The sequence below is a fragment of the Abramis brama genome, assembly GCF_963993115.1.
Source record: "Abramis brama genome assembly, chromosome: 11".
Classification (NCBI taxonomy): Eukaryota; Metazoa; Chordata; class Actinopteri; order Cypriniformes; family Leuciscidae; genus Abramis; species Abramis brama.
In genome coordinates this window covers 5,601,413-5,618,466 of record NC_139973.1, presented here as the reverse complement: position 1 = coordinate 5,618,466, position 17,054 = coordinate 5,601,413, and the positions used below count along the sequence as shown (strand labels likewise).

At 36.1% G+C, this 17,054-nt stretch overlaps 1 protein-coding gene across 4 annotated transcripts in view; it reads right to left on the bottom strand.

Annotated features, from left to right (window-relative positions):
* Window positions 1–15,241, bottom strand: part of mtss1 (MTSS I-BAR domain containing 1) — a 63,241-nt gene extending 48,000 nt beyond the window's left edge. The window contains exons 1-2 of one of the 4 annotated variants that reach the window (XM_084127679.1): window positions 14,479–15,241; window positions 3,009–3,070 (exon numbers count right to left, since the gene is read on the bottom strand). In XM_084127679.1, coding sequence (XP_083983805.1) covers window positions 3,009–3,070; window positions 14,479–14,550 — 134 coding nt within the window. In that variant the 5' untranslated portion in view covers window positions 14,551–15,241. The remainder of the gene's footprint in view (window positions 1–3,008; window positions 3,071–14,478) is intronic. The other 3 variants (XM_084127677.1, XM_084127680.1, XM_084127678.1) reach the window with 3 other exon arrangements.
* Between the last annotated feature and the right edge of the window lie 1,813 nt (window positions 15,242–17,054).

The following is a 17,054-nucleotide window of genomic DNA, read 5'->3' as shown; positions in this document are numbered from 1 at the left end:
AACTAATAGTACTGAATCTATATCCTGGTTGGATTAACTATGTCCAAAGTTGTTAACAGAGACATTTCATAGTTGTTGGATGACTAGTCACCTACTCATAAAAGTTTTTTCTTTGATTATTTTGAATTTCTTTGATTAAATGACAAATAAAAATGGTACAACGGTAAACTTTTACAGTTTACAAATACCTTTAAAGATTTTTTTCATTACAAAATATGAATTATATTCACTATTTTATTTATTAATTTATAAATAAGTCAAACTTTCTTCAAGAATTTTATGCCTTCAAATGAGACTAATAAATTATCTACAGATGGTACACAACTACAGACAGAACTTTTACTTCAAACCCCCAAGAAATCATCAAAATAAATTAATTCAAAAATAGTGAACCGGTTCATCTTAGAATAGGTGTATCCCAGTCACTGTCTGAATTAATTCAATTAAAAAAAATGATTACTGACCCACATATCTCGAAAACATGTGTTTAATGGCACTTTAAAGGCTGCTCAGCATAAAAGGCAGCAGTCGGTTTGGATTAAGATTTAAAGCAGCCATTACCAAACCAGCTAGTCTAGTATCTATATTTGCATGTACAGAGATGTTGTTCAACTTAGACATACTATGATATATACTGCAATGGGTAAATATTACCCAACACTCTGTTTACAAAAACACTAACAATGCCCAAAGTCATGAGAAACTTTAAAAAACAGTCCCTGATCAGCTCTTGGCAGTCCAGACGGAGGAGCTGGCAATGGTAATGGTGTGTGTGAGTGGAGCGTGTTTGATGTTTATCTGTAGGAATGGAGTGGACCTTTGGGAGGGTCATTACCCTGTTTACTCTCCAGGGACAGAACAGAGAGGTCAGGCAGAGGGGACGTGCTGGAAAAATGGAACCAGGGCTAAACTAAAAGATAATTTCCTCACTTGATAAGTCTCTCTTTCACATATGTCAGAATAGATACTAAATTTTATCTGCCGCAAATTAACAAGGAATAATACAGTCCAACATGTTCAATGGGTTGTACCATTGCGTAACTTGGTGTGGATCATTAAGTCAACAAAACTTTGGACAAAAAAAATGGATTGTGAAAATTGGACATGACGTAGGACCAGTTAGAAGCAGCGAGTGAGTTCTTTGTCATTTTTTGTTTATTAGGCTGCTGTCACTTTAAGAGTGAATACACTGATCTAATATACTGATACACATGCACTTTCTTTCTCAACTGTTAACGTTCACTTAAGATATAAATGACTATTTATGAGGATGCTCACAAAGACGGGCATTTTGACACATAGGTGTGTGTATTTGACCGTTCAAGCCCAGGAAGACGGCAAAAACAACCACGTTCAGTACTCACACGCTGCATGAGACTCAGCTTCATGTGTGCGCATCTCTCAGACAGCGCTCAGAAACAATATTAGCGAAATGAGTTCTCTTTCGCTGCTTATTGCACGTCAATGGTTTAAAATCACTTGTTTCTATACTGCAATTAGGGCTGGGACGGTATGGATTTTTAACCACTTACCGCGGTTGAAAAGCAAGAAATTCCCGCGGTATAGCGGTAAACCGCTTTAAATTAAATTAATTTAAACTAAAATAAACATTCACGAGTGTACCTTATTACTTCTTCTCACTGCTGATTCCTGATGGTTTAGAGGACGAGTCGCCCGCTGTCGTTTCAAAGCATAATACGGCGAGCGCGTCAAGCATAAAATGCCTCGTCCACTTGGGGAGGCGCACGCGCAGTCAGAGAAGAAGAGATAAAAGCCCACCCACACTGACAACTGATTGGTTGACTTACCGAAACGGGCCAATCAGGATGCTCTCTCTCGCTCCCGCTCCCTCTCCCTCTCTGCCGTGCGCGCGCTACACGGTTTGGAACACAGTCTCTGTCTCGCATGCGCACTCTTGCTCGCTCGCTCTACATTCCGGGAGATTTTAACTAATTTGCGGGCATCATGGAGCCGCTATTAATATGCGGGAGACTCCCGGAACTTCTGGGAGACTTGGGATGTCTGTAGGTACTCTCGCATATAGGCCTAATAGTCAATACGAATGGAATGTTATTATGTGTCATGGAACATTGCGCTCCCCAACTCGCAAAAGGTCGGATGTGCTCCATCTTTTGATGGATTCAAGGTTTTCTAAACAAAACTTATGTAAGACACAATGTCATTAGACACAATCCATGTCATTAGAATCAATGTAATTAGACACAACGTGCACACATGTGCAGGCCAATGGTTTTTTTGGGGTTTTTTTTGCGGTGATGACGGTGACAAGCTCAGACCCGCGGTAGGCATCATGTGACCGCGGTATTGCGGTAATGCGGTAACCGCCCCAGCCCTAACTGCAATACCTAAAAATGTGATGGCGCAGCACGGAAACATCACGTGACCGCGTGACCGCATAACCGCGACAGAGACACATTTTTTAAATTTCTACCAGTAAATCGTGTCTACCGGTATATTGCCCACCCCTAATCGCTGCCCTTACTTTTTGACTCTTCCTTCTAAACATTTGGCTCCATTCTATTATGTAGCACCCACTTTTCAAGATACAATCAATTCACGACAGATAAAATTAAGTCCTGTTGTATTTTCACTCAGAAATAGCCTACATCAAATTATGGAAGTACAAAGGGATGCAAATGGCAATTCCTAATGGCTTTAAGACAGTCCAATCCATTGAATGAACTATACATCCTCATTTTCATGCAGCACCTTTTCTAATTGTCTGCATTTAAATTTCTCTACTCTACTTCTAAATAATCTCTTTATTCCTTTAAGTAAACTAAAGTCCTATTCTTTATTCAACACCGCCTCTTCATTGCCTTTTTGGATCCTTTAAAAGACATTTTTCTCAGATGTTTTTTTATTACACTGGGTGACAAATCCTTCCTGATGATGTAATAATCAAGCACATTTCCTGCTTTCGAAACAAGATGATCATTATTATTCCCCATTAAAGGAAGTGTGTAATGCAGGAGGCCTGTTCTTACCTTAACTGAGATTGCAGCTTAGCGCCTTTGGTGACAAAGTCCTCCCAAGCAGGGTAACTCGCCTACAGAACAAATAGTGAGAGAGAAGAAGAGAGGTCAGTCAGGGCAAACCAGAGTAAATCATTACACTGTACCAACAGCTCATCTGGTGTCCATCATCAATATTACTAGTTTAAAAGACAATCTATTATTACTGAATACATTCAGTACATATAAACCTATTTGAAGTATTCCAGACGTGGATAGGCCCTAAAGTTTAATATTTAGAGTTATGAGTTTACTGAAATCCCTAAAAAAGTGCATGAGAATGAAAACTTTCTGAGATCACATGACAGGAAGCTGTCGTTGGTGTACACTTGTGTTTACACCAAAAACAACCTAGGCAACAAGTTTTCACAAAGTGACTGGTCAACTTTGACAAATAGGCAGACAAAAGGCAACAATGAAGAATTAAACAACAATTTATTGAATTAAACATGATGCAATTAAAACACGTCACATCAAACAACTTTGCTGACTATCTGGTTGTGCCACAAATGCAACAAAGAATTTAATTAATAGATTAATTACATGACTACAAATTAAAATAGGTACAGAATGTATTGCTCAACTGAATGTCATTTAAACCAGGTACAACATTTCCAAACTTTTAATCATGTAGTCTTACGTCACACAAGTTGTCATTTCACAGCATCACAGACTACTAGCATAAATCAGAATATCTTCTGGTTTCGTCTTGTTTTCTCAGTAGTCTCTGTCTCAGTGATCAAAGTCTTCTTTGCCACAATGTTTATTAAAAAATCTAATCCAAATCAAGCTAATTCTATTTGCAATAACGGGTATCAGTAACAGCTGATCCTGATTAAGGAAAATCTCCAAAAATGCTGACTGCTCTATATCCACAAATAGCATAAACATACTTTATAAAAAAATACACCTATAAATTGCATTGGTGAAACGTTATCTGCCACATGATGTTTCAATTTACTTGAAATAAATCCAATGGTGAAGCAAGTGACAAAGACAGGGTTCAAAAATGTGAAAAATCTCCATTACAGCAGATGTTGCTACATGTTGGTCCGCATTGTTTTTGAGCCCGAGATTCACTGCTCTGATTAAATATACATTTCATAACTTCACAGTTGTTACATTTTGCCCCCTTAAGTATCTTTAATAGTTAGCTACTGTTTGCAGTGAAGCTAACTAATTTTTTTTTTCTCCAACACTGCGAATAATAGTATTTTAATGCAGTGACACAATATGCACAAATCTGCATAATTGCGCTCAGTTATTCCCTCTACAGATGGTCTTCCAGCTAATCACTAAAAATAAGCATACCTGGAAATGCTTTATGAGAAGGCCATAAAATATAATTGCCCTGATGAAGTTTACAGTCTTCGGTCTTGTGGGAGTCAACAAAATCTCTCAGCATTTAAAGCATGTGATCAGTGTAACGCTTCTTCCATAATTGAACTCAAATGTGAGGTCATGTGATGATACAAGACCTAATAGTTTAGTTATATATACACTGTAGCATATACACTACCATTTTTGAATGATCAAAACAGAAGAAACTCACAGCTCCTGCTATAATGCATCTTTTCTTTTACTGTATACAGTATACATGCATATGCAATGCATATCATCATTATATAAAGAGGAAATATGTATGCACTGTATGTATTTTAACATTTTTCATTTTAACATGTTTATAAGACCACCCAGAAAATGTGATTTTTGCATACATGTGGTTTGAGTTGTTCCTACATTTGTTCGTAAATTTAGAACAAGTTATTGATGAATCACGATTTGTTTGTGAAAACGTTCATATACTGTTTCTGTATTTTTGATCAAATAAATTTAAGCATAAGAGACTTCTTTAAAAAAAACAATATACATATAGAAAAAACTCTTTATCTGCCAGTGATTTCAGCTAATGTGAACAATAAATAAACAAACTTTTGGAACTCAATAGATGTTTATTGGAATATTGAGGATATTGAGGCCCAAATGTACAACGACTTAAAGACTTTGTAAATAAATGGAAATTTGTATTATTTACCAGGACAAACTATATACATATACAAGTTTTTCTTCCAATAAATGTAAAATAAATAAGCTAATAAACTAAGTATAGTCTATGCCAGATAATGGTAAATAAAACATTAATCCTGGGTATACCTGGATGATATACTTTCAAATTGTTTATAATATTAGATTTCTTTAACAATTAATGATATTAAAATAATTTAAAAATGTAGTTAAATGCTAATGCTAACATGCACTAGAAACAGTGTGCTAATGCTAACACGGACTGAATGCAAACAGAGTTTAATGTCTTGCACATTCAAAACATCATCTTGCCCATCTAGTGCATAGTGTAAATAAGCGAATTGAGGCACAGCCTTATTTTATATAGCAGCTCCTTCTAGAGGCCATAATTACAGAATGTATAGTTATCACAAAGTATGCATCTCATAGGAAACTAGTGACCATTATTTGTACACATGCCTTCAGGGCTTTCCTGAGTCTGTCAGAAACTTAAAAGGACGATCCACCCATATGAACTCTCCTACCAAATCTGTCCTGTGAACCATTTCCTTTTCAAACTCTCAGTTCTTTTCCCCTCGTCTCTCAGGAGAGGACCTGTCCTGTGAAGCAGCCCCCCCAGAGTTTTGCTTTCAACCGCATGAAAGAAATATATGATCATTTCCTGTCTTCGATCCTTCTCATCTTTGCCTGTTGCTGTGGTAAAGAGGAGGTGACGCAGAGAGCGGAGGACGAGAAGAGGACAGAAAACCTGTTGGTCCACTGTATCAAGTGACAAAACAGACACACGTATATAATACAGCAGGCGGAGGTTGCAATGAGGATCAGTCGCTGAATTTCAAAACTAAAAACGGCATCCCTTGTAGATGGTTTCTTTGATTAATAATAAATGTCTTTAATAACATCCCCCTTCTTTAACAAGGACTCAAGGGAGACATGGCATAGCGCTGTAAACCAACAACACCCTAATGATCCACATACTGAGCTACGAAAGGCTATTCCTTTCAAAAACATCAGCTATGGCAAAAAGATCTGCAAAACCTGACTATGCTTTTCAACTAGATGGTAACAATAGAGAGCTAGAAGAATGAAATAAATATTATAGCACAAATAAATTGTACAATTAATATTATCATGAATATTATAATAATGGCACTTATCATAAGGGAATAATTTCAGCAATTTTGCATGACTGTGTATAGTCACAGAAAAAAAAAATATGCACACTTAACTTAAGCTGCACTTGTCTATACACCAATGTACACACCTTTGTATTAAAACTGCCAAACCAAGTGGCATTTAGAAATATAGCACACAAACGTATAGTCGGACATGTTCAAGTCCCTAAGGTCCACATCAAGGCAAGTCTCAAGTCTTTGTTCTATTTTTGTTTTCTACTTGTAGTTCTTTCAGCCAGTTGTTATTGTAATTAACGGTGTTTTGAAATATCAAAACTGATTACTTCTTTGAAATAGTCTAATAAAGCACACAAAGTATTACTTAAATCACTATATTTGTATGTATGTATGCATGTATAACATTATATTACATTATACTAAGCTTGTGTTACACGGTGTTCAGCCACACACCAATTTCATCACTTGCGCACCACGGCGGCGGCACCATTGTTTAGATTTTTTTAGTATTTTATAGTAATAAAAATCATTTAGTTCAGTTAGAGAACAGACACTACAATTAAAAACTGAACACGTCTGCTCAATTCAGCGTGAGCCGAACGATCAGCACAGATCAGCAGCAGGAGTCAGACTTCATTCATCAAGTGACGAGAGTGAGGAGTGAGGACTGACAAGACGATTGTCGAAGATTTGTTTTGAAGCGAAATGTAAAAGCACCTATTTGGCAATATTCTGGATTAAAACCCAATGCTAATTGGGAACCTGCAAACATAATCGTAAAGAATAATAATAAACCCACCATTCAAGCAATTGCCGCCCCCGAATTGCCACTAATTCGACATGGCTGCATAGGCATTCATAATTGATTTAAAAGCGAGGTGGAAAAGAGGGAAAAGCTCCAATGTCACCAACCAGTCATCACACAGGAGCGTCAACATGAGAAAAAACAAACTGTCCTGTGTATTTTGAGCTATTTGAGTTTCCCTAGTTTCCTGTAGTTCTCAATAAATGATGGGTAATGTAGTCTTCCAGTGAGCGCCAGCTGTTGCCTCAGAAAAATGTCTCAGAAATGTGAAGTTAGTTCTGAGAAAAGTTCAGAAGAGATATTTTCTTTAATATTTTCTTATCTAAACAATGACATTCAGACATTTTAAGTATTCCTTAAGTGTCACTGTCAAATACTCAGATTGGCCACCCAACTCTTTAACATCGTAATCAGCCACTGAAAAACCCAAATGGGTTAACCACTACTGAACATCATAAAGCGCTCCAAACTGCTTGAGTCATAAAGTCTCTCATTAGCACAAGCTTTGCATGTCAGTAATAGGCACCTGTGCGTGCATATGAGGGTGTGTCTGCTTTAGCTGGCAGAAAGGGTGTATCCAGTGTGCGTGCGTGCACGTGTACTAGACGTACGAGTGTCTGGCGAGTCTTAAACAGGTTGTGTTTCAGAGGTGATTCATAGGCAGGCCTGTGCAGGGTACATTCAATACTTACTCATGACGGGGGGATTGTGGGATGGAGGAGAGGGGGAAGGGGGACGTCCTGAAGCAGGAATGTGCACAGGCAGGCAGCTCCTCAGCTGTAGACTGGCGTCATCCCAAACGGGGAGGACAGAAATCATTAGTTTCAGCAATACATCTTAAGCTGCCACACAGCCTGGCTGATGTCAACAAGAAGTGTTGAAGCCTTTTAATGATCGGGGTCCAGCAGGACTAAACCCTGGGTGGTTGAGGGGAAGGAATGCAAAATGGCTGCAAAACAGCTCGGTTCACACCAAGGACGATAACTAAAACGCTAAAAATATATTAAAAAAAAAACGGTTCTAAAAGTAAAAGAATAGCAGAGTCCACACCACAACTATAACGATAACAGCACAGAGAAATAATACCATTGAGATCCCCTTAAGAATTTTTTTTTAACAAAAACACTGACAGCCAATCAGAATCCATCCTGCCTGCCTATTGTCATAGTTATCATCATTACAGTTTTCATCTTGGTGTGAACGGGCCTTAAGTCACTTCAAACGTAAATCTAAGGGATTTGTTTAGCCGTTTTATCATCCGCCAGGCAAATCGTGAAGTAAAAAATACCACTGCACCTCACCATGCTGTATGATTTGAGCTATCATTCATGTCTGAAGCTCATAAAGCAAGGTCAAGTGAAATTCTGGGTTAAATATATCGCTAATTAGCTCACTATATGCGTTACATCACGATTCAAGACATTGCAACTGAAACTGCAAACACGTTTCACTTTTGTCCTGCATCTCATCAGTGGCTGACTACGCTTATTTAGGCAACTTGCTATTTACATTAGTTAAACTATAAGAAAGTATGAATGTACACATTTATTAATTTAAAACACACACACAATGATCTAAAGTTTTCATGCAATATACCTATATATTACTGTATTTGCACCATACTTAGTGAGCACAAACCTATAGAATGTATAAAATCTGGTTTCCAAATTCGTAGTTGTAGGAATATGCAATAAAATGCAATTTTGTTGGAGTGATTAGCACATATTATGGCTTCTCAATTATGCCAAAAATCATAATAACATTTATTTTGGTCAATATTGAAATCACGATTATTGGTGGATTGTTGATTATTTCACAATAGGGCTGGGCAATATGGCCAAAAATATTATATCATACGATATCGATATTTATCTAGAAATTCATTTGAATTTAACATTAATGGGGAAAGAAATGCTTTCCACATGTTCGTTAGACCTTGAGAATGAATGTAAACATGTTTGTTCACAATTAAACTCCACATAGTTATCTTTTAATCAAGGGCCCCATGAAATCCATTTTATTTTCCCCTAAATTCTGTGTTTTCCATTGAATTTTTGGGGGGTTCTGTATTTTATGATATAATACAAATTTATAAACAACAGTGCTACACAACAGAACTATGTTTAAATGAAAAAATATCTTGGTTGTATGATATTCCTTAGAAATAATACATATACATTTTAGTATACAGTAGTGATATATTTCTGTCATCATTTCTTGAAGTTAACCCAAACTTTTATTTTTACGGATTGCCGTGAAGATTTTTCAGTTTTAGATGATAGTTTCTCTCAAATTAAACGGTGAAAAGCTTGTGAAGTGACTCTCAAAGCAGCTCTAGAGATGAAGTTCATGTCCTCATACATTGAGACAGCAGACGCTGAAAACACTGTGAGCGTCACGTGTGTGTTTGTGTTTGAAACGAAACAGTGCCGTTCATTCACACAGAGACATGCAGAAATGAATTATTAGCGATATGCACTGACTGGCTGTGGTTGCGTTTATTTCTCCTAAGAGATCTGCTGTTAGATTAATAGAGTAAAAATGTCCAGAGTTTATCATTGTTATCTACGTAAATTTTATCACAATCTCGATATGATATCGTTTATCTATCCATTTATGATTATTTCACAAATATCGATACTTCAGAAAAAAACGTATGCTAGGTTAACATATGTAAGAAAAAGGTCCTCAAAATAATTATATAAGACAAGTAAACAGTCAGCAATAGAATAAGAACAAAGAAACTAGTTACAAACAAAACAGAGAAATAAATACAACAGATTAAAAACACAAATTAAATAAAAAGTGCTTTAAGTTTTTTTTTTTTTAGGAAGATCTAACAGTGGTATTCAGAGAAGTATAAGCCTACAACAAAAAATTTAATAATGAAATGTAAAATAACACTGCAAAGTCTTACATTAAAGCTTAATGTAACCTTATTAAAGCTGCTTAAGTTATTCAGTCAAGATCAGGGAGTGATTTTCCTTTGTCAGTTGTTGTTTGATTATCACTTATGACAGACTTCAGCAATATACTGTTACACGTTTTCTTTACTTGATAACCCACTGCGTTTACGTGAATACTCTACAAAAAGGCATTTTGACATTTTTGGATATACGCAACACATTTAGGCATGTATTAAGTCAATTTGCTTATCCGCATTCGGCTCCGACTCGAAGTGCGCACACAGAAAGATGCCTGTGGAACAGTGCCTTTTTTGTGGCTTAATGCTTTTTTTAATAACACTGTTTAATATCAAACATGTACCGCAGTTTAGCAACAGTAGACTTCATTTTACAACACTCACTTCGACTAGTTCAGACTGCAGGTGAATATGGCCCAAATTTGGCCCAATTTTTTTTCTCAGATGTGACACAGATCTGTTTTTGTCATGACAGTGTGAATGGCACAAACCACATGGAATGTGATCTTTTCCGTTTCGATTTGGGCCGTTTCCATGTATGGAATTGCACGTCTGCAATGCGACCTCAGTCTGGACAGTCATCAGAATTCATGCGACTTTTACGTCACTCTAGAGACACAATTCTGCGCTCATGGGAGAGTCACTTCAAAGATTTTACAAACCCGAAGTTATCAAGAGTTTTGAGAGGTAGTCAGTGAATGACAGTGATGTGTCAGAGCTCAAGTTACAGTGACAGCTCTATATACAAGCAAAACACGACGGCTCGTATCATAAATGTTTAAAAACTGCTCTCTTTTTCTGCATCCTCGTCTTTGTTTTTTTACATTGCCTGCGCATAAATTCGCTGGCTTCCGCAGCAGATCACACTATAAATAAACACATAGGCTAATCACTTCCTTTAACGTCCTCCGTGTTTGCTTCTGTATGGCAGCGAGCTGAGTGACGTCTATTTATCGTTATTTTGCGCATGCGGGTCAGTTAGGGACCATGATCTGTTCACACTGGAATCTGATATTGGCCACATTTAAAACAACAATGTAAACAGCGATACAAAAAAATCAGATCTGAGCAATAAATCGGAATTGAGCACTAAGGCTCACGGTGTGAACATAGCCCAATTTAGCTGATTTGGATGTTAAGTTTGGGCTTTTAGGGAGGAAAGAAAGCACGCTGAGGAAGGTGAAGAAAGAAAGGTGCGCAGGACAGAATGCGGAAGCGGCACAATAATCGTAGGCCATTCGTAATAATGCAATAAAAAAATCATTTGTACAGCACTTTTGTCCATTTTCATGCTTGTTCTAACGCACATCAGTATATAAAGCGTTAACATACTATGTGTGGCGACTCAGGATAAGGGTACAATCTTTATCCAGCATAATCTGATCCAAGTTCAGTACTTTATTAAATCAGTGCAACAGAAGGGGAACACTCTGGGGTTACCTGCTGTCCTCCTGTCAACTCGTGAACCCTACAAAGACACATTTCTTCACCAAGGTCTGTGTATTATGATAGAAACCAATCTTTCACAGTATTTTTGCAGGTGGGGTTGGAATTCTGTTGTGCTATCCTTCTCTCCAAATAAATGGAGGTGTCCAATAATACCTACAAACATGCTGGTCCAGTAAAGATCACACGGTACAGGGCAAAGGAATCTTTCATAGGCATCGCGTTTCATTATTCAATGGATAGTTCATCCAAAAAAGATTTAATTAATCTTCATTTACAGATTTTTGGTCATTAAAAGTTACATAGCCTAATTATAAAGAAAATGAGCCCTTTATTATATCTCTATGGAAATTATACAATGGACATATTAAAACCACATATTACTATTGCATGACGATTAATCATCATCAGACAAAATGTCATAACCATGACTGATTTATTATCTTTTTTTAACTGAACTATCCCTTTGATTACGTGCAGATGTTAATAGAGCTACTTTTCTGCTAAACAAAAATAGACAATTTCTTCAGAACACAAACTTGTCCTTTTGAAAGAGAAGAACTATAGGCCAAGCGTTTGATATCACTGAGAAGCAGAATCACAGACTGGTCTGGATTCAAAGAAAAAGAAAAAAAAACTCTAAATGATGTGAAGGAAACATCAAGTCTTGTGCATTCCAGAAAACACCCGCTTCAATACATAAATGTCAAGCTATGAAGCAAAAAAGAAAGAAAAAAAAGCTCACATCACTCACTACTAAACTACATATACATTCAAAAAGCATCAATACTTTTTATTAATTCTGAAATAAAATATATGTGCTATAGAACAGTATCAAATTCATAGAAGAAACAACTTTCACCTTGGCAGCTTAACTTTATTTTTGATCAATGACTTTGTCTCTGACTACAATTTATATTTGCACTTCTGGCTTTTACAGCCTACGCTTAAATTGAGGGCTGTCTCGCAAGTGACATTTTACATAAGCAAGCAGCAGCCTGCAAAGTACTTTACATGCATTACTGTTGAACTTTGTTGAAATTGATCTAAAATAATGTACTAATGTAGTGTGAATATATATATATATATATATATGTAACAGTGTGATTCCCCTATATACCCGACATCTGGAATCTGGGAAGAGCTAGTTAGTCCAGCCTATTTTAGTAGTGTTTAAGCTATGCACTTTGTATTGTTTGATTTAGAGCTTACATTAAGTGCTCGATTGCAAAGCAAACTAACTAAAACTCTCTGCTCCATGAACTTGGACATCAGTGTACACACTAAGGTCGGATATATTTATTAAGTACTAACAGGCCAAACTGTAGCCTATGCCCTGCAGCTGTTTTTCTGTGAATCATATCATTCTTTACATGTACGCAAATCCATGCACGCACACACACACACACACACACACAGAATCATGGGGATATCCTGCACACTTCCCCCTTCCTGTGAGTCAAGTGGCCTATTTCCACATTAACAGCATCCATACAAATTGATAGCAGGACCTTGCAAAAAAAAAAAACTGCTGGTCCATTCATTCACTTTTGCTACTGTGCCATCGCATTATACATAACATTATTTATTTATTATCATACATTTTATTATATTTTAATGACCATATTTTGTAATATGCCCAAAATGAGGGCACCCTTAGGTACAAAGAAACTCCACACATGATATCCACAATGCTTTTCTGTGCGTCTGAAACACAATAAACCACATTAAGTGACAAGTAAGATACATAAATAAACCAGACTTCCTAATAGAAATCCTTTCAGGAAAAAAATAAAATAAAAAATGCTTTAACTTACTGAATGCATAACTGTGGAAATTGTCTAGATATTGATTATCATGAATAAAGTCTGAGTCAGATTTGAGCCATGTTTATAACAGGATGTGACACACTATGCCTCCTGCTCTCCTGGGTAGGCACACACACACACACACACACCACTGCATAACAACACATTTCCAACTAAGCAAACAATTAGTCAGTTATGATGATGAACAAACAGTATTTGTAATCATAAAACATGAAAATGCTCTACAATACATTAAAAGTCCAGTGTTTGACAATGTTCCTCAAAAGTCTTCAGATCTCCTAAAATAGCATCATAACATCAGACATTATTGAAGCTTCACCAGTTAGTCACCAACACTTCTGTTAGATCAGAACATAACTTACCACCGCATGTGCTGAGACTGTTAACTAGAACTTCTGACAGATGACAAACTGAGCTGCCACATTTTAGTTAACGGATTGACAGTCAACTAGGCCAGGTAATAGCACAATGAATACTATAGTCATACACCAACATATTTAAATGCCATTTGGGACATAAACCAGTGTTTTTGAAGTCCCCTGATGTGCCATTTAAACACTTTGGTATATGAATATGATTTTGCCATGGTTCTGCCATCATAACATCACTGCAATAGGATATTATGGTAATATCGTATTTTTGGAAATGGTGCTATAATACCAATGTTTGTGGACATTGTACCATTGTATATAGATCTTGCCATAACATTGCATCAAAATACCACAGTACTGAAATTCATGTACCATGGTATTTGCATAGTACTGAGCAATATACTACTTATTATACTGAGTACTGAGCAATTATACTACTATAAGCAAAATATAGTAGTACCATAGTATGCTTTTCTGTAAATGATTATAATTAGAAAAATACCATGGTGCATGTCTAATCAGCCATGTTAATATCATGGCACTTTAATGTTAGTGTGACAGCAGTCCCTTTGAACATATCCATCATGAAAGCTGGAATAACCTGATATTTTGACTGTTTTACAAATAACCTAAATGCATACTAGTCTTTTTAACTAGTAAATGCACTCATATACATCCGAGATCATAAGCGTACAGAGATGTAAATGATGATTTGAAGAGGACGCACATCACAGGGCGGCTGGATTCACATCTATCAGCAACCGGCCAACCACAGAACTGTTGCCAACCCTCCAAAACAGCTGGAAAATAACTTATTCTGAGCCTTTTTACAGGCAGACTCCAAACCCACACATGATGTTGGGGGGGAATCAAAGCATCTGGTTTGTTATTTTAATCCGAGAAGGACTCACCTTCATGTCGTTCATGATGATTTGGAAGAGCCCTCCCAAAGCGCTGCACTCCTTCTCCATTCCCGCATCCATTTTACCACCCCAAAAACACACGAGCAGCGTTGACACTTATCCTCCTTATGAAAGCTCGTCTCGAAACCCGCTGTCAGTATCTGAAGGGTGCAGTACGAGGCCGTATGTGAAGGTTATCGTGTGAACAAGGCAAATGAGGATAAATTAACGCAAAAATGGAAAGTGTTATTCCGCTGATTAGCTTCCCGGCGCAAGTAAACTAGTCCCGGCCACGCAAATTACTAAACCTCTGAAAATACATCGCCACGATAAAAGTGGATAAAAAGCCTAAAACGGGATTTTTTACAATAAGTCTCCAGGTCAAAAAGGTGCCACGTAAGCACAGGTAAACCCGCATGAAAAACTGACCGTTGAAAGTCTGCGCCGAAGTACCTGGCTCGGCGTTTTCAAAAGCTTGGCTCTGCTGGATCGATAGTCACGTTAGTTTAGATCGCGACAACCGCCGTGTTTTTTATTCCTCATGGTTTCATTCAGTCGATCCAGCCGCTGATATATCCTTAATAGTGATTTTGATCGGTTGCAGTTTGAATAAGGCTTTCCGGTGAAATTAATACGGCAAAACCTAACTAAAGTTTCGACTCCTGATAGATTCCACAGAGCGAGTGGTAAACATTATTCACTCCTGGCTCACTCTCTCTCGCGCTTTCTAGCCAGTTTGTGTGGATCAGCAGGCGGACGAACTCAAAAAGGGGCGGAGCATGAGCACTTCGGATATCTTCGTACTTTTTCGACAATGTTACTTTTGTCATCGACAGATTTGTTGACATGACATTTTGATAGAATATACAGTACAGGCCAAAAGTTTGGAAACATTACTATTTTTAATGTTTTTGAAAGAAGTTTCTTCTGCTCATCAAGCCTGCATTTATTTGATCAAAAATACAGAAAAAATTTAATATTGTGATATATTATTACAATTTAAAATAATTGGTTTTCAATTTATTATACTTTAAATTATCATTTATTTCTGTGATGCAAAGCTGAATTTTCAGGATCATTACTCCAGTCTTCAGTGTCACATGTGACATCCAGTCTATGATCCTTTAGAAATCATTCTAATATTCTGATTTATTATGAGTGTTGGAAACAGTTCTGCTGCCTAATATATTTGATGAATAAAAGGTTAAAAAGAACCGCATTTATTCAAAATAAAAAAATATTTTCTAATAATATAAATCTTCTTTACTATCACTTTTTATCAATTTAACACATCCTTGCTGAATAAAAGTATTGATTTATTTCAAAAAAAGAAAGAAAAAAAATTACTGACCCCAAATTACTGACCAGTAGTGTATATTGTTCTTACAAAAGATTTATATTTTTAAAACATTTGCTTCTTTTTTTTTCTTTTTTTCTTCTTCTTTTTTTTTTTTTTACTTTTTATTCATCAAAGTATCCTAAAAAAGTATCACAGGTTATGAAAATATATTAGGCAGCAGAACTGGTTCCAACTTTGATAATGAATCATCATATTAGAATGATTTCTAAAGGATCATGTGATAGACTGGATGTCACATGTGACACTGAAGACTGGAGTAATGATCCTGAAAAATCAGCTTTGCATCTCAGAAATAAATGATAATTTAAAGTATAATAAATTGAAAACCAATTATTTTAAATTGTAATAATATATCACAATATTACATTTTTTTCTGTATTTTTGATCAAATAAATGCAGGCTTGATGAGCAGAAGAAACTTCTTTCAAAAACATTAAAAATAGTAATGTTTCCAAACTTTTGGCCTGTACTGTATATAGTATATTTTTCTGCTACAAAATTTTTCTGATATATATATATATATATATATATATATATATATATATATATATATAATTTAAACATTTCCCCAAGTTCTTATAGGCTATAATACATATTTTTTTATGACCTTAAATAGTTATTTAGATATTTAGAGACAATATGAAATATGTGTACATTTACAATTTTTTTTTATTGTTTTTGTCACAACACAGTACTATTTAAGACACAAGAACAGGTACAAACAAAAATGTGATTAAAACTTGTGAAAGGCCAGGGTAACCAGCTGCATCACCTAAGAAAACAATAAAAATATATTTCCCCCTGGAAATAAAATTCCATCAAAACTTTTGATGTTGAATAAAATTGTTTAATACAATTTATTTGTTTATGTATTTATATCCATTTTGTTTTTTTTAAACCATTTTATTCATATTTTTTATTGTATTTACCTTTTTTTAAAGTTTATTTTGAGGGACCTGGTAAAACCTGTTACAAGAAATGTAGTGGATTACTTATGACTGAATGCTGTCCACAAGGTCTTCCTAAGCATTTTATTATATGTACTTTCTATAATGATAAACCAGAATAAACAGAGCTACATCCTGTTACATTTATCTACTCACAAGAGAGCTGCATGGTTTTCTAGGATTCATATCACATCTATGAGTCAGCATCATTGTAATCTTGCCCAGCCTTGTGCTGTTACCTGACATGACGAAAGGAGTCCACCTTTCAGCTCAGTGTC